The 23,591-nt window shown below is 46.1% G+C and overlaps 1 protein-coding gene across 2 annotated transcripts in view; it reads right to left on the bottom strand.

Moving 5' to 3' along the window:
* The window catches only part of SYNPR (synaptoporin), a 106,865-nt gene that overhangs the window by 32,355 nt on the left and 50,919 nt on the right, over positions 1-23,591 (bottom strand). The window contains exon 1 of one of the 2 annotated variants that reach the window (XM_083869640.1): positions 12,785-12,953. The exons of the other annotated variant lie outside the window; for it this stretch is intronic. Coding sequence (XP_083725766.1) covers positions 12,785-12,808 — 24 coding nt within the window. The 5' untranslated portion in view covers positions 12,809-12,953. Of the gene's footprint in view, positions 1-12,784; positions 12,954-23,591 lie in introns of those variants that run through there. 2 annotated transcript variants of the gene reach the window in all.

The raw sequence follows: 23,591 nt of genomic DNA, 5'->3' as shown, positions 1-23,591 counted from the left end.
CTGAAAAATGATGCACCAAACAGATGTAATGGCAAAATAACAGGCTGGAAATATAATAAATAGAAAAATAGATCTTTTCTTGCTGCACAAGGTTTTACGAAACATACCATTAATCTTAGTTCTCCCAATTTGCAGCATAAACAAAGTCCCAAGTTTCACCAGCCTCCTTGGAATTCAGCTTTGCATGTGCACCTTTTCCCCAGAGAGTGACAGATTATTGGGGTGACACCTGAGCACTGGGGCACGTAGGCCTTCCCTGGGTGCAGTGATGTGCTGAGTATGATAGAGCACAGGGAATAACAGGAGAATGATGTAAGTTTCCACCCTGCCTCTCACTTCCAATATGATCAAGGCATATCATACATGGGGGATAGATTTGCAAAGGTATTTAGGTACCTAATGACAAGAAAAGTTAATAAAAACTTTGATTGAATCAATTCTTCTTGCTGAGCTTACTGCAAAAGAGGAAAGCTGAACTTCACTATGAATTGACTTGTTAAATATGCGCCACAAAATAAATATTTTCACTACAATTTAAATAGTGTTCCTTCAGCCTAAATGAGACACTTCCCCTGTACACACAAGAAGTTTCTGCCCTTGCACATAGTACAGCATGGAAAATCAGCATTAATCACCTCAGGTTAATTTGTGAGGCAATGTCAGAAAACAATATATTAAGGAGAACAGGAGAGAATGCTGACCTGCTTTCTGGACTAATTAACAGAGTTGCAAATGCAAATGTTTTGCAGGTACATGGGCACAAAGATTAACAGTGATATATAAAGAGGGAACTTGAAAGCCTGTGGTGTGAGACCTGCCATAAAGAAAGAGTCATCACCCCTCAGCTACCACTCTCAGCAAGAGGACAAGCAGAGAAAGAGGTGCAATTGAAATGCATCTCCTTTAATCACGCGTTAGAAATCAGCATAATGGGAGTCATGTTTTTTCATCAAGGGCACAGAGCCATGCCCAAAAACACAGCCCAGGCCATTCCTTCCCAGGAGGTATCTCCTCCAGAATCCCCAGTTTGTCCTCTCCCCTATTGGGAACATCTCTGCCAGCAGACTTGCACCTGGAGCCTTGGTCCTTCAGATCAGATCCAGCCTTTACTCACCCTTTAGCCCCACAACCAGCTGTTAACCAGCAGCTTTTCAGCAAACCCCTCCAGGCACAACCACAGCTCCCACCCTTACCCAGCTCACATTCTGCTCCAAGCACCAGGCAGCACCCACAAGGCAGATGGGAAAAGGAAAAGGACCATGCTACAGGGCTTTCTACCAGACTTCAGCAATGCCTCAGCCAACACAAGCTTGGCTCCCTGCTGTGGCTGGATCAGCTGCTGCTGATGGCTGGGATCACCCAGCTGCCAGTAATGCCCAGCCAGTCCCCACAGCTGCATGCTGAGGACATGGAGCACCTTTAGGAAGCATATTTACAGTTTCCATCAAGAGAGTGCAGAGTGAGGGCTGTAAATCAATTTCCCTGGGGGTATCTTGGCCAAGCAGCAGCATAATGTTCTCCTCCTACCTCTGCATTTCCCTTTCCCCTCCACCTCAAGTTGTGCTGCTTTATGTTGTCAGAGGAGTGCCCGGAGCAATAAGCCAAGAATTACTAGCTGGTTTTTTGTGCACACAGTAATTCTGTGGCCATTTCAGCAAAACTGTAAACACCACTGTATTTTATTATAGCAGGATTTGTGTAAATGGCAGTTGTAAACCCCATAATGGGTGCTTTATGGGCCAGATTCAATAAAACCTCCATCTGTGAGATAATTTCATTGAATCTAGCTGCTCTGAAATTGAAAAGTTTATGGACAAAGGGAAAGTGTTTCCCCATTTTCCTATTTACTCTTTGCCTATAAATCCACACTCAGCACTAGGCTTATCTGCAAGGTGTGCACGCATCCTGCTTCCCCCCTTCACATGAGATAAATCTCCCCATGCACAGTTACCTCTGGTTATCCCATGGCTGCTGCCTGCCAAGGCCCAGGCCTGACAGCCAGTCCTGTGCCTGGCTTCCCTGCAGCAGGAATGGGAGAAACGTGGTGCCCTTGAGGCAACAAATCTGGCTGTGCCAGGCTAGTCCTGCCCACAGGAGTGGGAGCAGGGCAAACCCTGCTTTGCCCTGTGCTCCCCGTCCCTCCTGCAGCTGCAGCTACTGCCTTGCCATTGTTATACTGTAGGGAGGTTGGTGCCTTCACCCTTGTAGGGAAATGGAAAATGCCTGGTCCACATTCCATGTGGAACACTCCAACCATCCCATGAGTTCAGTGTGTGCTATGGAAGCAGTTACCAACCCACCCAAGGCCACAGACTGAAGGGAGAGAGAGGAAGGAACATTATTTGTGCTTCTCAGCACAGGCTGAAGCAATGCACATCTCATATGTCCAGTCTAGCCTGGCTGGAAGGTCATCCTTCTTTCTCATGTTGTCAGACACAATGCTGATGTGCTGGTCTTGCATTGATTGACATTTAGTGAGGAGGCAATGAGCTTCTGTAAACTCACTCCCAGATCCTGTTTTGGTGATGTTCCCTCTCTGACCTCCAGCCTTGGCCCACACTATAGGTATATTTTTGTAAAAAAATATAATCCCACAGTATAACTTAACCAACAGAAATTATACTTATCATTGTACTGTGAAACAATAAACCAGCCATCCCTTTCAAATCAGACAAGCATGTTTTAAAGAACAGTTGGATCCTTAGCACTTTGAGAAAAAATAGCAATGTAATACCCAGCAGAGCACAACACTGCTTCTCACACCAGCACAGGGCAGGGAAAGGTTCATCATATGATTTATGGGATCACCTCCCTTCTTTCAATGCCAGGTTTCAATGCAATGGCAGTGAATCCTGTAATTCAGCATTCAGGTGCTGTCATTTACCCAGGCTCAAGGCTGTTTCCTTCGTCTTCCAATCCAGTGGCCAGGGGCTTGGGGTGTGTGATGCCCTGAGGGAGCCCAAGTCCCAGCTGTGAATTAAACAGTTGGTAATGCCTCAGCAGGTGACCCTGGACATCACTCATCCCACCGTGGAAGGGAAAAATAGGATGATTTCCTATCACTTCTCCCTGTTTGGCTTTGAGACAATTCCCCTCAGTGCCTGCTGAGCAACAGGCTCGCTCTGCACACCAGGAGAAGGCAGAACAGTTCCTGACAAGGCAAATTAAAAGCTTATGTGATGCATGTTACAGCTGAAACATCCTGGTAGGAAGACAACACTGTCATTTAAAATTGATGAAACTTCTATATAAACCACTTGCTTTTTCTGGGAGCACGCCTGCCCTGTGCAGCAGCCTGCTGGCTGACAGGATGAAGCCATGCTGGGGACGCACCTTAAAACTATCCTGCTGCAAAGGAGAGGACCTGCTCTGGCTGAGGGCTCCTTGGTGGGTCCTCCAGGAGGGCAAGATCTTAAAAAGAAAGTGTTAGTCTTGCCTGGAGCTGTGGTGGCCAAAAACAGGCTGTGAGGGATGCAGTTCACTATGTGGTTTAGTCCTCAATGCTTTCTCTTGGCACTGAGGAAGGAAAATGGGAATGAACCTGGCTGGATGCCTTCCCAGAGAGGTCCCCCCAGTCCCCTACTCCTGCCCTAACACTGGAAAGCCGACGGGAACTCCTGACACTTTTAAAGAGCAACCTGAAATATTCAAAACGCCTGCACTATTATTAGTCATTTTTCATCTTCGGAGTGTTTTAAAAGCAGACCTATTTTTCTGGCATAATTTCTGCATCTGAGACCTCCCTTTCTCCATACCACCGTAACAGAGAGACTGCAAAACCGTTGCCAAATGTTTCCATTGCCTTACATTTCCCACTGTGGCCAAGAGGGTGTGTGGAGCGAGGAGGGAGCACATTGCCCTGAGGGCTCTGGAGATGTCCCCCCACAGCCGGCATCGCTCACCCAGCACAGTGTCTCGTTAAACTGAGATTATTTATTTATAGGGCAGAACCAGTAATTGAACATTATTATTAAGGCTGTAAAGGGAAGGTTCGACGGCACTAAATGACTGTACGGGAAGCATTTACTGCAGAACTGATGGCCCGAAATATGTCACCAGTGAAGGATTAGGAAGCACTCTCTCCTCTGGGTCTCTGCCTGTTTCTTTTTTAAAATCTGGCATTTTTCCTGCACGAATCTGAGCTGCAGACTTTCTGGAATCACTTCTCCTACATACAAGCCTTTGTGCACTGGAGATTATCAGATTATTGACTTTGGGATTCCTAATTATATCAACTTGACTGGTTGATGAATTGGAGGTGGATAGCATCGCAGCCGACGCAGTTCAGGGCGGGGTGACAACTAGCTGGAGTCATTTTCCTTCAACAGCTATACAGGGAAAAAGCTGAAATATATTCTCCTCCTGCTGAGAAACAAACCCTAAAGCCACGGTTCACTGATTGCTGGGATTTAGTGTCCTCACCTTATAAATAAACAGCAGCATTGCTAAGAAGGCTCCTGTGCCAGCCCAGCCCTGGTCTGTGAGGAGTGAAAACCCCAGAGATGAGGGAGCAGCTCTAAGTTTGGGCATGAAGAACCACATGTGCCACTGTCATCCACCTGGAGGAGACAATCTGCTCCACGACTTCCCCACAGGACTTCATGAGGCCATCTACAGCAGTAAACCTCTGTCTGGCATTTTAGAGCACCCACAAAAGAGCAGCCCTTGATGCCACCAGGTGGATGGAAAGAACTGACCCCGGAGCAGGCAGGAACCCCACAGCATCCTCTGTTTAAAGCACAACATTTCATCTAATGCTTAGCATTTTTTTTTTTTTTTCATGAAAAAAACCCAACAACTTGATTTGATTCTTAACGGAAAGATTTATGGAAATGAAATTGGGGTATTTTTAGTGAGTAAAGATCATTTTATAATAACTTGGTTATACAATACTTTAATCCCAAGGAGACAATTTTCTCTCTTTTGCTTGGAAGAAAACCTTCATCTTTTTCATTCATCTTCCATTGATTATTCTAAAAATCCCATTTAGCTCCACCAAATAATGGTATGGTAGTCTTTTCTCATTATATTCTAACAGAATAAAGCCCAACTGTATATGACAGGATAAGATAGCCATTCTTTGGGGTAAAGAACACTGTTCCTCCAGATGGATAGACAGAATCTGTGTAATGCCTTTCCTATTTATTAAGTTCAAAATGTAATGCAAGCTGTTTCATCCAGTATTTAATGGGTCAGCCACAAAGTTGAAAGCTAATGCTAAGGTTGGCAGCATGCATGGAAGAGTTAACAGGCAGAAAATAGAGACACATACAGAGCATCTCTTCTTGGACTCAGTGAAAAGCTGTTGGAGTACAAAGATACTTACACAAGCTGGGCAGAGTTGCCAAGCTCTCCCAGCACCTTTAACCATTAGTCAAAGTAAGCATTTGAGGAAAGCATTTGCATAAATGCTTTGAGGTAAGCATTTACAAGGACCTGAGAGTTTTGAAAATTTCTTGCATAAATTGCTTTCAGCACATGGACATTGACACACTGGTGATGTGTCTTCCATGAAACAAAAGACACCGATGGGTGCTGCAAAGAGGCTCAGGAGTCCCTGGGGTAATTATTGGGTGTACATGCTTCATTTGTATCACAGACATACTGGCAGCCTGCAGCCCTTTTCCCCTCTGGCTATAAAACAGCCTGGAAGTTATGGCTCTTCCCCTGTAGCCTCCACAGCTTCCCCTTTGTGCCCTCTTCATTTAAGGACACAGCAGCAGAAGTTGGACAGACATGTTTTGATTTGTACATATAATCCCCGAATGACTCATGCTGTGACATATGTCACTGCAGCAGAGATGTGCTCCTTTTTGGGCCTGAGAGCTTTTCTAGTCCTAGACTTCCAGAAAAAAACCCAAACCAAACAACTGTGGCAGTCTCTACCAGGATCCACATTGTGACAGTTGCCCAGAGCATCACAAGTGCCCAGAGTCCTGGAGAGCAGCCACTCCCAGTCTGTGTCCCCTTCCTCTTGTCTCATGAGCTGCTTTGGTGCCAACCATGTGTGACCACTGTGGGCAAAACCATGGAAAGCCACGGTGAGGTACGAAAGAGCTTTTCTAATAGGTCAAGTCAATTCTCATTTTAGTAACAGGTAATGTGCAACAACCCAGCAAACACTCAGGTTAATGCATAAATATAACTGTTTCTGCTCCCTCCAGGAAACAACAGGTTTTGTGCAGGCTTTACGGCCTGATTATATGGGATTTATTGTGTAACAAGTGTAAACATTTAATTATAAAATAAAAAAGGTTGGATGGCTGCTTCTTTCCTCTTTTGCTTGGTGGGTTCAAAAGCATCTGGGCTTAAAATGGCCCATAATGTAATATAAATGCATACAGAGCACAATCCAAGTTATTACTGAGTAGGATTTACTCCCTCTAATAATCACAGGGATTTACATTATGGCTGAGTGACATGCGCACATGGGAAGCACTTTGTGAAGGGAAAGTGCCCCTGAACTTAATGTCTTTAAACCCCAGCTGGCTGATTCAGGAGCAGGGACTCAACCACAACCAAGGCTACACCACACTGCAGCACTGGACGGCAGGGACCCCAAACCCAGCTTGCAAAAGCAGCCTTGTACACAGTGTGCACAACATCTGCCCTGGGCTGGGGCTGGGACAAGACACTTCTCCCAGCCAGGGAGCCCCACTTCCAGCTCTCCCAGCATCACCACCAGGCACCACTGTCCCTCGCCAACATTCCCTGATGGCTCCTGGAACTGCTTCCTTGCCTCATTTGTGCCTTTGTTCCTCCCATTAGCTTCAGCTCCTTTCCCAGCACTACATCGTGGAGCTGGGCTCCTGAGGAGAATTTTCCTGCTCTGGTGACAGATGCATGCAGTGGAACTGAGAGGCTGGAGCACTCCTCCGACCAGAAAATGCTCTGACAGCAGGATCCCTGCAGTGTGACACAGCGAGGGGGCTGCAACCCAACCCTCCCTGGGTCAGCACTGACGGAAAATGATTATTACAGGAAAGGCTCTTGTCCTTCAATCACGCTGTATTATTTATGACCTAATGATTGCCCATTGACTAGCAGGGATTATACATTCCTGAAGATGTTTCTGGGTGAATGAAAGGGCATTAACCTCATTATTATCACGTCCATGCTCATCAGAGGCCATTAGTCGCTTCCTCTCAGCTCCCTAAGCTCCAGTGTAACTATCTGGTGTCATCTGCTGCCTGTCACCTGCTGTCCCACACGCCTGCCCTGGCTCTGTCTCCAAACATGGGGCCCATTGCCTCATCTCAAACCAGTTTTGGATGGAAAAATCCACTGGAGCTGGCTTTGACCTCAACACCCACCTCTGTGCAAAAGGCTGGAATAAGAATTTGCTCCTGGCTAAATATCAGCCCACATGGTAAAAATAATTTATTTTTTAATAATTAAGATGATGGGCTATAAATGAGCATTTGCTTTGCTGAGCTCTGGGAATTCATAGGGAACATTTTGAGCAAGAAACATTTTTTAAATTAAAACCTCCCTCTCCTCTTCTTTTCTGCCACTCCTCTCATACTCTGTCCCCAGAGATGGTATTGCTCTCCTTCCCACACTTAAATCATAAAAAGCAATACCTAAACACAACATATTTAGGAAACGCTAACAACATTGTCCTTATCTCCCTAGCTCTGAAACACTTCATCTGGACAGGTTAAGTTGTCCTGTTCCCCTATATCCTCCCCCTTTCTGTGCTGCTCCACACCTCTTGCCTGTCTCCTTTTTGTTCACACCCCTTAATTACAATTCCCTGAAATCGGTACCCATATCTGCTTCCAAACACAAACAGAAAAAACTTTTCAAAAATCTTGCCTGAATGTTTTCCATTTCCTTCATGGTTCAAAATATTTGATTCTGAGACAACCAGTCATCCTTCCCTTTCTCTCAGCTGCCAGCAGCTGCTGCTAATCTTCTGTGCCGCTTCCCAATGTACTTCAAATCCTCCCAGACCCCGGAAAAGAAACAGACACTTGTACAAAACCAATAATGCATCAATATGTTTTTGGCCATTGCAATCTTTACATCTGCACTGCTGGAGATGAATATCCAGCTTTTTTTTTTTTTTTTTTTTTTTAATCTGTAGACTCTGGCCTGTGGAATAAAGCCAGGATCACTAAAATAAGGAAGCAGAGAAAACACAAGCAGAATGGAAAAAGCAATTGAACATGCTATAAACTGAGAATCAGGTGAAAGCTAATTATGGCCATGCTCACTGAAAAGATAAGGACACAGTGAGGGAGATAGACTTATTAATTATTTGTGTTATGGTAGCACTTAGAAGCCCCAATCCTTTATCTGGGACTAGCTGTACTATACACGGCAAACACTTAGATTTATCTTTGGGTACTGGTACAGAGTTTTAAGGAAAATGTGCAAATGTTTTCTTCCTTCGCTTCAGCAGTTTCTGGTTTGTTAATGCTTTTAAAGGAACCTGAATCCACCATCAGACTCATTCTAAGCAGCTCACAGGATGGTCTCATTGGTCAAAGAACAAATAATTCAGCATGAAGGCAGCCTGCACTCAGGGCTGAATTGGGCAAACCCCAGGAAACCTCCCGAAGTGGGCATGAGCTGCATCCATCGCCATCCACATCCCGTGGTATGGGGGACAGAACACTCACTGTTGCCAACAGAGACGTTTCATCCTCATTGACTCTGTGCAACTTTGATTGCTTTTCTAATTAAGATACATTTTATGGTAATCTACCAAGCCCCTTAGACTAAATCACTCACTTAATCTGTTGTTAGTGCCCATATGTTTACAGCTTTACAGCCTGCTGCAGCATATTTGCTTTGCCACGGCGCCGGGGAGTTTCGGTGACAGATGAGCCACTGCAGAGCTGCTCAGGTGGCACAGGGCTCTCCTACCCACCCAGCCTGTGCATGGACAGATGGACAGACAGCCCTGACACACACACAGCTGTTTGGAAAAGAGAGGAGAGGGAAGGCACAGCACTGCAGATACCCCATGCTGATCACCTGTCTCTTCCACTGTCTCTACAGACAGGCTTAGCACATCTTTCTCATTTTTTCTTTCCTTGTTCTTTTTTTTTTTTTTTTTTCCCTCCAAAGTAAGAGATGGCACATGACAGGAGAGGACTGCTGAAGAGTTTCACAGTATTGTCACGTCTCTGGCCCCTGAGCTCATTTACCAAAGAGTTTCACTGCAGGTGCAAGGGCTTTTTGAAACCTTTTCGTCACATCTGCAAACTAAGGACAGGCAGAGCCAGACCCTCCATCTACACTGGACACTGAAGGAGATAAAGGTTGAGCAAGCTCCATGGTTCTACAGGGGGGTGTCCCCTAGCCCCAGCACACCCATGGGCCCTTCCAGCTTCTTCAGGGCTGGCACTGTGCCACCACATGTCCCCTGGGCTCTCCAGCAAGCCTGCTTCCTGTGCACGGACACACGGCTGCAGCGCTGGCAGGCAGCAGCTTCATCTCTTCATCTCACATCAGGCTGCCCACACTGCCTCTGGATGAAGGGATGCTCTGAACAGAAACATGGCCCTTCCCTGTTCCCAATCCATGGCACAGCTCCCAGATGCCTGCATCCCACAATGGTACCTCAAGCTCAGGAGGGATCTGGAGACCCCAGTTCTGCTCAGAGCAGCTGGGCTGAGTCTCCAGCCCACCATACATAAACGAGTCAAATTCACAATGTTTGAAACTACTTGTGCTCAGTTTGCTGAGGGAAAGAGAGCTCACAAGCAAAATCAGGAAAAACCAAACTCCTGGTTAGGTTGTCATCTACCATCCTACTTCCACGGAAAAATTCCTTGGAAAAAAATGGTCATATAATTCTACAGGAATTCTGAATAAAGAGTAACATGAAGAATAAAGTACCACCTGCCATCACCAGCACTGATAGGCAGCTGTTAGCAATATCAATACAAATACCTTTCCCCCTGTAGAGTTTCTATTGATCTGAACAGGATCAACTGAGGTGAGGAAAGAACTCATTACGTCTTCCAAGGACTTGGCTAAAAAAAGAGTATCAGACATCCAGAAGGAGACAGATATTTAAGAAATCAATCTTTTAAAGGGTTTATGGAATTTCTCTAGGAATTGTTTGAGCTGCTAGAGGAGCAGGCAGGAAGAGAGATCTCAAAGGAAATTAAGCTCCTGGGATCCAAACACCCCTAAAATAATGTTTCAAACTCCTTTCAAACCCTGATGCACCTCCTAGCAGGGGACAGTAATGCCTCCATCCCACTGGCACAAATCTCAAATTTTCAGTCCCAAGGCTTGCAAAGCACCATGCTATGAACCTGTCCCTGCAGTTTCACCAAGCCTAGTTTGCACAACAGCCTGAAGTCATGTTGCAGAGTGGATATCACACTCCTGGGGAGGTGATGGAGGCTGCTCCAAGGTCTGAGAGCTGAGTGGTGGTTGGTGGAACTGGGCTGGGGAGCAGCTGCCCCCAGACCTGCTACCACCAAGTAGCTGGAGATGAAGGATCACCCCATGTTACAGCACAAGGATAGGCAAAAGGACAGAGACAAAACCCCATGGCACTGAAGACTTCTGTATATATGACATGATGAGCAGGACGAGCTCGCCTGTCCCCCCAAGTTTGTGTCAGCCATACCCTGTAGAGATGTAAGGCTAATGGGATCATTTCTGCTCAGCCAAAAGCTCCTCTGCCACGAGAAAGTCTTGCAGCAATACACTTAACCACATTTTCACTTTGTGCCTTACGTCCCTTGGCTGCTGGCAACCTGCCCTCAGGGACAGGGATGAGACTTGCCCCTGCCTGCAGTCAAACCAGCCATTTCAAGCCACTTTTCCTGCTTCAGAGCTATTAGGATGAGACCAACTGCCTTCCTTAATAAACCACAACCTGGCTTCAGGGTAGTCTGGCACCCCTGCTATGAGGAGTCATGAGGCACAGAAAAATTAGGCCTTTAGTTTTTGCAGGGTAGGAGCAGGAACTGTGCTTTTCAGCTCCCTCCCTGCCTGGGTCATGCAAACATGTTCTCCAACCATCTCCCTGCTCACCTCAAGGACTGCACGGAGCCAGATACCAGGGTTGAGCAAAGTTAGAAATGCCCAATGCTGTCCTCAGGCAAGCAGCATTATGCTTAGAAAGTGTGTGAGATGTGCATTGCTCAGACACCCATACCCTCCACACCTGAGGAGCTAAAGGACTGTGAAAAAGGCAATTATTGTTATGTACCTTGTTCTCTGACATGGTGGCACAAGGCACATTTTGTGTACCATGTCTGCTGTGCCAAGCACACACAATCAAGCTATGCAGCTGCTCTAAATATATATGGTCCTTATGAAACAGCAATCACACAAACACCAGAAAGCCTCTGAACTGAGTGCCTATTAACTACATTTTCGGGAACAAAGCACATGGGCTTGCCTGTGGAATGCCCTGGCAGCCTATGGGATGCTGTGTACCAGCATCAGCTCAGCCCAGCCAGGGCACAGACCCAGCAGAGCCCATGAGCCACTGTTGAGGGGCACACCACCAAATATTCCCATCAGCTGCTCTTCAACCAGGTTAGAAGCCACATGAACTATTACATAAAAATAAAAATTTTTAAAAAAGGGGCGGGGGGAGGGTAATTAAAGCTGTCCAAAAGCAGCTTAAAATGACTAAGCAGTTATTATCAATCTGAAATTTCTCTCAGATTTTAGAAGAGTTTAGCTTGGGCTTACACTACATCCTTACCTTCTCCTGTGGGTTTAATAAACTCAGTTACAGTTTAACATCTAACATCTCCTTTTAACATCTTATTAAAGTAAACTTCATATATCTATTAGCATACCCTGGTATCATGAGAGTAGCAGACTATTCTAGGTTTAATTGATTTTCTGAGCAGATACATACTCAAATCTGTTCTCATAGCAGCTCCAACTTGTGCTACAGCTGGAGTTCTTAAAGACTTCTGGAGCACCAAAGCTATTGACTCCCACGGATACGGTTCAAGCATAAGAGAATTAAAGTGTCAATAAATTAACCAATATAATACTGCAAACTCAAGTATTAGGTATCTGAAAGTATTAAAGCTATACATCTTATTTTCCTCAGCCTACTATTACAGTCCCTGATTTGTGCTGCCTGCAAAGCTCACCAGGAGCTCTGATGGGAAGAGAGAAATAACTGCACCTCGCCATTATTCACAGGTAACAAGGAGGTCTCCAAGTTAACCAAGAGGGCTGAGGAATGAGGCTGCTGAGCTGTAAAAGCCAAGGCAGGGAGCAGAAAGTAAGAGCAACAGTCTATTGACCTGTACTAATGATGTTACACTCTGAAAAGTAAGCTATTTTCTTAATTAAAGATTTTCTTTATTTCACTAACATATTTTGATCAGGAGCATGTTGCTGCCAGCTGTCATACTTTAGATTGATCTAAGGTAACAGGCAGTCAGATTTCATACTTCAGTTTGATCAATATTAAATAGCTCTTACTGATTTTTTTCTATCAAATATTGCAGCATTATTTTGGAGGCACTTTTGATTTAAGATGCCAGAAGGAATACAATAAATAAGAATTCCTTTTCCCTTTAATCATCACTGTCCATATTCCTGCAGTAAAATGAAGTGCAAAACAAGTTTTCAAAGCAGGTATCCCTCTCTGCAAAGCCAAATACAAACTGAAAATATTTCAATGTATCTAAAAATCACAGAACAATTTGGCTCAGCATGAGACTACAAAGAAACCAAGCCTAAACACAATTTTGTGAGCTTCACGATTCCTGAAAAACCCCACTTCTCCCCCAACCAGTACAGTTACACAAATAAATAAGAGATGCATATAACTTACCGGAGCAAATATCACCATACACATTTACAAAAGGATTTATAATCCAACTTGCGTCTCCTGAAATAAAGCAAGGTTTGTCTCATACTAAAAATAAAGGCTCCCAAAAGCTTCTCACAGGAGAGAGAGAGAGAGGGAGGGAGAGAGAGAGAGGGAGCAAGCGAGCATCAGCTCCTTGCCTCGCTTTTTATGAAGCAAATAAGGAGAGCAAGAAAATCAATGCTGAGAGAAAGTGAGATGATATACCAATCAGGCAGCAGCCTCAGACTTGTTTGCAGAGGGATGGCAAAACGCTCATATTATTACACTGACTACACACAGCCTGAGTGGAGAAACTGTTTCCCCTCGACGAGGGGCTGATTGCTTTGTTGTGGTGCAGGTACCACCACAGTGGGCTGAGAGATGCAGCCCCTTCCCACCCACTGCTAATGCAGCATTGCTTTGGCCCTTGTGTGTGCTCCATAGAAAAGAATCAGCTCACGATTTTGGGCTGAAGTTGAAAAAAGCTTGAAGATCCTCCAAACTGTCGTTGGAGCAGTGCTTCTTCATTGTGGGGTTTGGGGGCTGCTTGGACTCTATTACATTTGGAGATGCTTTTCACTGCACCTCAGACAGCTGCCCTGCAGCTGCAGCAAGGAGCCCATCCAGAAAGGGGAAAAAGATTTCTCAAGTTTCCAATACCTTCATGTGTGCTCACCCTGTGCTTGCACAGCACCAGACCTTCAAAGCATCCTCCTGGAATTTGAGCTTTTGGACAAAAGCTTTTTGTGTATCAGAGAAAATCAGTGGGAAACCCATGGGTTGCCTTGCACCAAGAGGGAAATTTTTTGTGCTATTAATCCACCCAAACAAAACCTCTGCTGTGCAGCATGTGTGTTGGAAGGAGGGGGATGTACCAGGGGGTGAGCTCAGGCACCTGTTTTGTGAGCTGGACACATCGGTGGCAGCCAAACACCACTTCTTTGGGAAGGTGCCACATTTGCTGCTCCCAGAAGCTACACACAGACACAAACCTCACACCTTGTCACAGCAAACTTCCTCACAAGAGGGGTTTCAGGCCAGTCCTACATCTCTGCTCTGTGTTCAGGACACGAGCACATTAAGAGCAGGAACAGATCCATGGATCCCTCTTGGAAAGACATCTGCTCTGCACTTACCCGTGCCCCAACACCACTCAGTGCAAACACCACTCAGTGCAACCATACTGTGCTCTTTATTGATCAGTGCTGAGCTGATCGCTGTTTTACCCTCTTTTCTACCCACAGCATCAAACATTTACAAATACATGTGACACAAGGCAAATTTCCCTTTTATTTGGAGACAGAAGTTACATGCTGGTATACAGATACACCTGTGGGGTGACAACAGTTCTCTACAATGCAAAATTGGAGCACAACTGCTTTTCCCCAGCAGCTTGGGATTTACAATAAATGCTGGAATTCACTGGGAAGATCCTGAAGACAAAAGCAAGGAGGCTGAATTCATCTGATAATACAGTTTATCTGTTGGAGGCTGGCACTTCTAGCACAATCCAGGCACAGAGGAGGCTCTGACAACCCTTTATGAGCATAGTACTCCAGGCCCCTTTCCCACAAGAAGGAGCTGCACAGCCAGGCTGACAGATGTCACTGCTGTCAATGTGGCCCTGCATTTCCAGCAGATACAGCCAGATGCTGGTGGATGCTGTAATGAGGAAATGCTGTGATGCCCAGAGAGTTCCTCAGGCTGAAGCACTGCTCTGCTGCATGGTGCATTTTAACATAGACAAAAACATCCACCAGCTACCTGCACACTGCCTGAGCCCCAGCCACGAAGATTAAACACCACAGTGACTCTGCTCTGCAGAATTGGGCAGTATTTTTCCTCCCCCTGCACTGTGAGCAGCCCTTTCATAAATGCAGGCAGGAGCTGCACTCTGCAGTCACGTTCACACTCCACGTGGTCAAAGGTGACCAAGGACCACATAAAACTTACGACCCACTGCATCAGCACAAAGAGTGATGCTGGCTCTCCCGCAGCCCTGGGAGCTCTTCTCCAGCCTGTGGGTGCACATTGGTGGAGGATGGCAGGAGGATACTCAGCTTGCCTCAGCTCCCCAGCTGATGCATCTCACTGCTCCTGGCCTTCTTCACTGCATTCAGTTCTCCAGCTGGCACTCAAATGCGCTGTATCTCATGGTGACCAGCCTCTTGCTGCAAGGTGTAAAAGTAAGTGAAATGCAAACACCTCTCATTTCATTTTCCAGTGAGAAAATTTATTTTCCCTTCCCACAGCTAACAACTGCTTACTTAAACTCACTAGAGTCTTCTGAAAACTTTGAAAAGCACACATTCAAAGAGTTTTGCTGAGCCGAGAGTTTCCATGTCTCAGCCCTTGAAAATATGTGTGTGCTTAGGCACCTGTGTGGGATGTAGGGATGCAGCTTTAGCCAGAGCACAGTGGGTTGCAGCAGAGGAGGACCTGTCCTGTCACACACCTCCTCCAAACAACACTGTAACGCACTCCACAGGATACAGAAACCAAGGGCTGCTTTTTTTCCCTAACAGGTAACACACTGTGAATGCTGTGGATCAGATCTAACACTGCTTAAAGTGAATGTGCTGGTGTTTACTGACAAGGCAAAACACTGTCAGGCTGCAGCAGACCCTGCAGCACTGCAGCCTGGTCCTTTCTCCAGCTTTATGAGATTCCTTTTCAAAAACTCATCTGAAATACTGGATGGGGCACTCAGTCCCATCACCAAGCACAAGAAGAGGTGCTGCCAACATCAGCACTGCTATGCCACGTCTCTGTGTTGTATCAGAGCTTTTCACTTCTGATTTTTGAGTTGGGAGTTTCAAAGCAAACTAAAAAAATTCCTGGGATTTAAGCCCCAAACAGGTCTAGGTATTACTGAAAAACAGTATACATCTAACAGATTTGCATCAACCTTGTGCAAGATTCCTGGCCTGTGTTGCTGAAAGGGATGCAGTGACACCAGCAACAGGACAGGCAGCAGCCTGGGGAGAGACTTATCCCTGGATACAGCAGGACTCAGGGGAGGCATCTGCATGAGGACAGCTCAGAATCACAAAAGTTGGAAAAGATCACTGAGATCCAAATTAATGCAGCACTGCCAAGTCCACCACTAAATCACATCCCTAAGCAGCACACACACATTGTTTGAACACTTCCAAGGACAGAGGTTCCACCACCTCTCTGGGCAGCCTATTCCAATATTTGGCTACCCTTTTAGTGAAGAAACTTTTCCTAATATCTGGCTCCCCACCACTCTTTGCTTGTCTCTTCCCACCATCCTCCAACCCACCGTGGAATATCCAACACCTACACAGCAGAAGCCCAAAGGCACCAACTACCCTTAGACCCTCTTATTGCTCCATTGCTTTATTCTTAACATGCTTGTTCACATTACCCCAGAACCCCTGTTCATGCCTGCTCCTGTGTGTGTGTGCAGATTTACAGACACCTCTAAAATCACACACTGCACTGTGGAGATGGAGTTTCATCAGTCTAGTCATGGAGCACCTGAGCTTTTCCACATCAGGGTCCTCAGCTCTGCCCAAGGCTGGATTGCTCCCTTGTCATGCTCAGGTAAAGCCAGGAACAAGCAGCACCACCAAAGGCCCTTTGGACCATTCTACTGCATCAGTGGCCATTCCACATCTGGAAAAGTTAATTAATAATATTAAAGTGCCCACCCCACCTGTGCTGCAGAGAAAGCATCAATATAGGCTGCAGTGGTGTCCAAGAAGGCTGGAGTCTGGCAGAAGGGCTGGAGCCCCAGCTGGGAGAGGTTAATCAGCTACCTGAAGTTGCTGCTGCAAGCAGCCCACCAGTACAGGTGGTATATTAAGATAGGCTGCCTGCTTGCCAACAGAGATTTTCACATTTCCCTCTAAATCTTTATTTAAATTTGGGAAGACAGAAAATTAACAAAATCTGAGATCTATAACTGGAAACCATTTGTTTTTCTCGTGGAAATGGAACGTTTCCTAATGAACTTCCCCTCCCCCTGTGCCACTCAGATCCGGATGCAAATATTGCTGCGAGTTTATCAATCTGCGGCTTGTTTCACGCAGTTTGCAATGCTAATGAGTAAACCAATTTTGACATATTATGTAAGCCAGTTTCTGAAACAGAGATTCTTGGCAGGCCAAATGTAAACACAGACACCCTCTTGCATCCAATTTAAATGAGCATGTTGCTGAAAGCACTAAGGGCTTGATTCTGTTGACTTATTCCTGATTTACTCCAGTGAAAAAAAAAGGTGGGGGGGAGAAGAGAAAGAAAACTAACAAAAATACCCCTTCAATTCAATTACTAGTGCAGCAGCAATTTGCAAAATGGATCTAATTTTGTAACAAGGAAATGTGCTGGAATAAGCTAATATGGGGTGGTGACTCGGGCACTGCATGAGCATCAGCACAGCACACGCCCGGGAGCACACATGCCATTCCAGATGGAACTGAAGGGAGAGATGACAGCTCTCCTCTCTCTCATCCCCCCAAGCCAAAATTAGGTCCAGGTAGTGGCCCACGGGTTGGACCAGCCCCAGAAGGTGACTCCTTCCAGCCGCCTGCTTTTCTTCCAGAGCTTTGCAGAAGAATGATGCTGCCTATAGGGCAGCAGACACAGCTCAAGAGCAGCACCAGTAGGAACCCAGAACATGAGGGAATATTTGTTTCAGCACACACTAAAAGTTTCCACTGTAGCAGTGCATGTCAAGACCCCATGCACTACTCACTCACTACCTTGTCCACCTGGCTCAAACCTGGCAACAGGCCCCAACACAGAAAGCCAGACACTGTGATTAATGGATTATATCCACTTTTTAAAGATTAGCACCAGTAAAATATGCTGGAAGGTACCCACTTTGGATGGCAGACTGGAACAACCAGCAGAACAACTCCCAGTGACACAGAGATGAGCTGAAAGTCACAGGCTAAGAGGTAGGGGTAGGAAAAAAAAAGAAAAAAGAGAGAGGGGATATGTTTCCAAAAGCCCTAATAAAAAAAGGCTCTACCAGAGAGATGAACAGGATTTTATTAAAGTGAGGAAGGCCGAAATCAAATCTTCCATTTGCACTTTTCCTGGTACCATCTGGAGCATTTGCATCTGCCAAAAGCACAGCACATTTCTTTGACTAGTGGAACCAAATGGGGTAGAGGCAAACCTGGAGGTGGCCTTTGACCTGTTATCAGCTCTGGGCACCTCCACAGTACTTTAAAACTGAAACACGTGTGTGAAGTTGAACTGTGATGCTCCTGCCATGACAGAGTAAAAGCAATGAAATCAGAGACATGCTGTGCTCTGAGGTCGCTGCCACAGAATGTATTTATTGCGTGTCAGAGATCCCAACAGGCACCAGAGCTGCAAAACACCACCTCACATTAAATTACCTGCACAACATCACAACCAGGATACCATTTATCATACCTGGATCCTTTACATTACAAGGTAAAGGAGAGCAAAACAAAGAATACTTTTAATCTCCAAGCAAACATCCCATCCTGAGCTTTCAATGGTGAAAGCAAACCTGAGAGCTCTTCCCTCTGTGCTGTGCTGCACTTTCAAGCTATGATCATAAGCAGACAAATGCCACACATTTGTTGGCTCATTAAGTTTCACCCTGCAAGTTTAACAACTGTGTATTTCTAAAGTAATTCACGTTTTTATGCCATAACAGAAAACTTACTGCTGTCTAGACACAGAGGGAAAAAAAAAAAAAAAAGGACAGTGCTTGAAAGGAGGGCAGCAGACAAGACAGCATCACTTGGGATGTGAACAACAGGGACACGAGATCCCTGTACAGCCCCAGCATTGCAGGGCATAAATTTCAGCACTGCAGGGCTGTGGAAGAGCAGCAAAGACTGGGAAGAGAAGATGCCCTGCAGATCTGAGGGACCTCACAGATTTTTGTCGCAGTCCAGCTCTTTGCCAGCCAACAAACACCCCCACTGCTCACACTGCCATCCCAGCATGGAGCCCAAGGTGGGAGTGAAGCCCAGAATCACATCACAGCATGGACTCCCATCGCAGCAGGGAGATCAGGGCAGCAAGTGCAGACTGATGTGCCATAGCACCTCCCTCCATCCCTCCTGCTTATCTACACCTGGCACATTATAGTAACAGACAGGTAAATGGGGATTTAATTCCTAACATCTCATTTTTTACTGTAATTTTAAATTATTTGGAATAACTCTTGTGGTTAGAAGTCCACCTGTTTTTCAGAGTTAGTCAATTTGGAAAGCTCTCACTGTCCATTCAAGCATCCCCTGGATTCTTCATGCTTAGAAGTATTACTGCCATTCCCTCATTCCTTGTGCTTTCTGCATTTTTTTTAACAGTGTCCCATCTCTGCATGTCTTAAATACCAGATACTAAAACCATATAAAGAACAATCAGAAGGCCAAATGGATACCGACTGGATGATGAAAACAGCACGAAATAAAAGAGAATTGGATTATTTTCTGTTGTAATTTTTATAGCTATTTAACAGGAAGAATGGAAAAATCTAATTACTGTCAACTGTAAGTTTTCAGCTACCCAGCCAGCAGCGTGCTGTTATTAAACTACTGCATAATTGCCTCTTTTACTCTTGCTTCCCACAGAAGTTGTGTTATTTCACTCATAGTTAAACTCATAATATTGGCTTCATAACTAATCCTGTCAATCGAAATTCCCAGAGGCTGGTGCAAGGATAAAAATAGCAAGGAGTTGTTTCTTCCCTCAGCTTTCTTTCAAAGCCCATTTCTGCAGGCACTGGGGCTGCAGCTCAGCACTGCCACAGACCTTTGCACTGGAATGCTGCTCCTACGGCTCAAAGGAAGCACAGAGGGGAGGGACAGCTCATTCCAGCAGGAGATTCAGTCCCTTCCTGTGTCCAGGAAAGGCCAGTCCTGCCCATCTCTGCCTCCTGACCTAGGCAGCTCAAAGTATTTGATGTTGCATAGTTGAACCCCACCTCCAAGCCCAGCTGTGACTGCCTACCCTGGGACTTCTTGCCAGCCCCGAGGTTGAGATGACACTCACAAAGCCTGAGGATACACGAAAAACACAGGTTTGCTCCTTCCCCAAGCACTGGGACAGAGTCTCACATACAAAGCCCCACCAAGACACCAGCTACCTGTTCAAGCATCAGAGATAGCCACTGAGATCTGTTGGGCTCCAGGATCTTAAAGGTCTTTTCCAGATTAAATGACTCTGTGCGTCTCCAAGATAAGTACAATTTGTCTACTCACATACAGGAAACTGCAAAAAGCATTGGATTTTCAGCCATCCAAATAATTAAGCTCTGTCTGAAACCCTTACTTGTTTCCTGTACCTCCTGGATTGATGTCCCTTGCTAATTCATGGCATGGTCCTTTCCTGTAGATGGCACTGGATTTGCTGTAGAAGACACAGCCAGGGTCTCCTGCCTCTCCTTCAGCACTGTCCTCCCTTCTGAGTGGGATACTCCTCTTGCCCAGGACAGACAAGGCCTAAACTCACTGCTTAGCTCAGGTTTGGGATGAGGTGATAGGGCTGGAAGAGGTGAGGGAAGATGGAATTAACCTCACGCTCAGCCCTACAATCTGTCTCTCTGGAGACAACAACCCTGTGCTGGGGTTGCTCTCTGGTGGGCACGCACAGAAACTGCTGAGAGCTGGCAAGGAAAAGACAGGAAACAACACATTCCCCAAAGTGGTGTCCCAGAGGAAGGTGCCCACGCCAGGAGGGACCCAGTGCCAGGGCTCTGCATGCACTTGAACCAGCTCCAGAGTCATCTCTCTTGCCTGGAAGAGTTCCTCCCTGTGCTGGGACTGACACACACAGACAGGAGCACAGAGCACATCAGCACACCTACTGCACCACCAGGTCCATGTGGCAATCATGGGATCTGAGGTGTTTTTCCTCCTAGAAGAGCCACCACCCTGCCTACTACAGCCAGAGACAGGAGGTGCAGCACCCCAACCTTCAGTCAGCCTCCTCCTGGAGCCATCCTTGGGATGGACAACAGCAGCGTCCATCAACACAGGAGTGAGAGAAACAGAGCGAGGAGACAGAAACCAGTTTAAAAATCTGTAAAAAAAAATACTCACCCTTTCTCCCACTCCACAGCAAGGATGGACCAGCCCCAGCACAATGCTCTGCAGGCACAGAGGAAATTACTGCTTTCTGTGCCAGCCTGAGACACCCTGACCAGAAGTCTAGTGGGACCCCAGGGTTAAAAATCCCTTGTGTGTGCTGTGAGAGCCCTCTAGGAAGAGAGCTCTTCCCTGAGCTGTGTTACTCTGTCCTCCTCCCATCACTAAACTTGCTTCACTGTTTAAGACAAGAAGATAGAAAAATCATTTTTGTCCTTTCTTGGGCTGCCAAGAAGCACCATGGTGCTCCCAGGCAAATCAGGAGAGCTCCCACCATACCCAGCCTGAAGAGCCCTGGTGTTCCCAAGGGTTGGGGGACTGCCTTGGCTGACAGAGCACTCAGCAGCCCTGAGATTTAAAATAAACATGGCCCAACACAGTGTTAGATTTCTCACCCATGGTGTTAGTGCAAATGAACCCTCAGGCTGACAGACCTCCTTACTCAGACAGCTGCAAAGACAGAGAAACTGTGTTATGGCCAGTCACCCTAGTGGTGGCACTGTCAATGAGCTGCCACCTCCCTGCCAGCAAGCAGAGCCCACAGCCTCAGCTGTGCCAGGCACAGTGAGGACAGAGGAGGGAAGCACCAACACATCAGGGCTGAAGCAAGCCCACCACCATGACTGAGAACTATTCCTGTGTCCAAGTACAGGAGCAGAGCAAAGGACAAACAAGGAAAACAGGCTGCCAGACACAGAAGCAGCAAAATCTCCCACTGTTCCTACAAGTGTCCGTGATGGCACAGCACACAGAGGAGCTCATAGTGACAAAACAGATCTGGTGGCATGAGCCAGCCTGCCTCAGTGGAGGTGACAACGTTTGTCCCCTCTTTGGATGCTCAGCCAGGTCCTCAAGGAGAAAATGGCAACGCAATCACTCTTATAAACACAATCAACATCCTTGGGGTCTGATTATTCATAGATTCAAAACCTGCCAGAGCTCCCAATCTTCCTCCATCTCCTCTTGACTATACTAGTTGTGGGGTGTCCATTTAAAACTGTCAACTCTTCATCCTCAAAGAAGAAGAATGAGAATCCCAGGCTGTCCTACACTCCTCGTGAAGTGACACAGTGTGTTTTGATGAATTCCCATCAAACAGCAGTAGATCCTTCAGGATGAATCTGGAAGAGGAGAGCGCAGGCTGTGTAAGCAGCAGGAAAATCAAGGCTAGCCCAACTTTCCCATTTTCTCAGTGGCCCAAGCATGCAAGAAAACATGTACAGGGTCTCTGTATTCCCCAAACTAAAGTACTATGGATAAAAGGATGAAAATGTATTTCAATCGACTCATTGGTCAGGGAAAAATGAAAAGGAAGTACATTACTGCTTCCATAAGTTCTAATTATCAGTGGATTTTAGATGCAAGAGCAAAATATCCATCTAGCTACCTATTTTTCATTAAACATAGTTCAACCAAAGAAGCCATCAACTTTCCTAGATGGAAGCAATTAAGGAAAGCACAGGCTGTTATGTGTGCAGTGGAGATAGAGCCTTCCCCTTGGCAAATCATATGCTCCCAGATGCATCCAACCCACCAAAAGCTTTCAGCCAGCTGTCAAGCCCAAGGCTTCTTCCCAGATGTGGGGCACCCTGCTGGTCCAGCAATCATCCCACCCACTGCTTCTGCTCCATGGGACATGCAAATCTTCCCCCCTGCACAGCTGCTTCTGAGAAGGGCACACCACACCACAGACCTGCCCCTGTGTCAGGGCACAGGAGAGAGGAGATGTCTGTATGTGCCCATGTTATGCTGCAGGACACCTGCACTCAGCTCTGTAATGGACGGATTTCTAGGCACACCCAAAGAAGTAGGTGGTCCCTTGTAACACAACCAGGGACCACCAAAGAAACTCCACATGGAGAACAAAGCTGGAGGAGAGCAAGGGTTAGGCCATGTGGTGAAAGGTTACACCTCTCCAACTAATGTCCCCAAAAGTGCAAATGTAGGATGCTGTGCTGGGGACATCTTCAGTTCTGTCTGAGATATGCTGACTACTGCATGTCATCAGGGTATCTTGTATTGCTCAGAAAAATCAGTCAAGCTCCTAACAGAAAGTAATATGGCCAATGCAAACACCAGGCAATGTCTTACCTGAATCACCACCAGCAAGGCTCTTCCAAACTTCAGCTTCAGGAAGGACAGGGGCTGAGGTACTGTATTTCCCCTGTGAACGAAGGCGAATGGTGCATTTTTTAAGTTTCACGTTAGGCAGCCACACAAGTGCTTTAGGGTGACCTTCTCTGTGGATTGCAGAAGACTGTCCTTGTCCAACCAGCAGAGGCTTTCTGTGCAAAGCAGCTCACTGTCCTTGGGCTTTTGCACATTTTGTGTGTGTAAGATTCAAGTATTTGTGAGTTGAGTATTTGTTATTATTTCTTGAAATGACAACCCTCCCAGAAGCAGCACTTGGTTTAGATGGAAGACAATATTCTCCCACACCAGTCATTTCCAGTAAAGTATTCCACAAGAGTCTGGGTGTTCAGTACACGCTTGTTGGCAATTTATGCAAATCTAGTCTACAAATAATCTCGACAAATAATGCTAAGAGTGAATTCGAGCTGAGGCTGTCTGAGATCGCAGGTGTTAGTTAGGTTATCAGACACAGTGGGTGGCATGTTAATGTGTTCACATCTTAACTAGTGGGTATAAGTGAGAGGCCTGATCTACAACTGAAAGAAAAAACT

Source organism: Zosterops lateralis, assembly GCF_965231275.1.
Source record: "Zosterops lateralis genome assembly, chromosome: 11".
In the NCBI taxonomy this organism is placed as follows: domain Eukaryota; kingdom Metazoa; phylum Chordata; class Aves; order Passeriformes; family Zosteropidae; genus Zosterops; species Zosterops lateralis.
The sequence above is the reverse complement of the archived record's forward strand: the minus strand, read 5'-3'. Positions and strand labels throughout refer to the sequence as shown.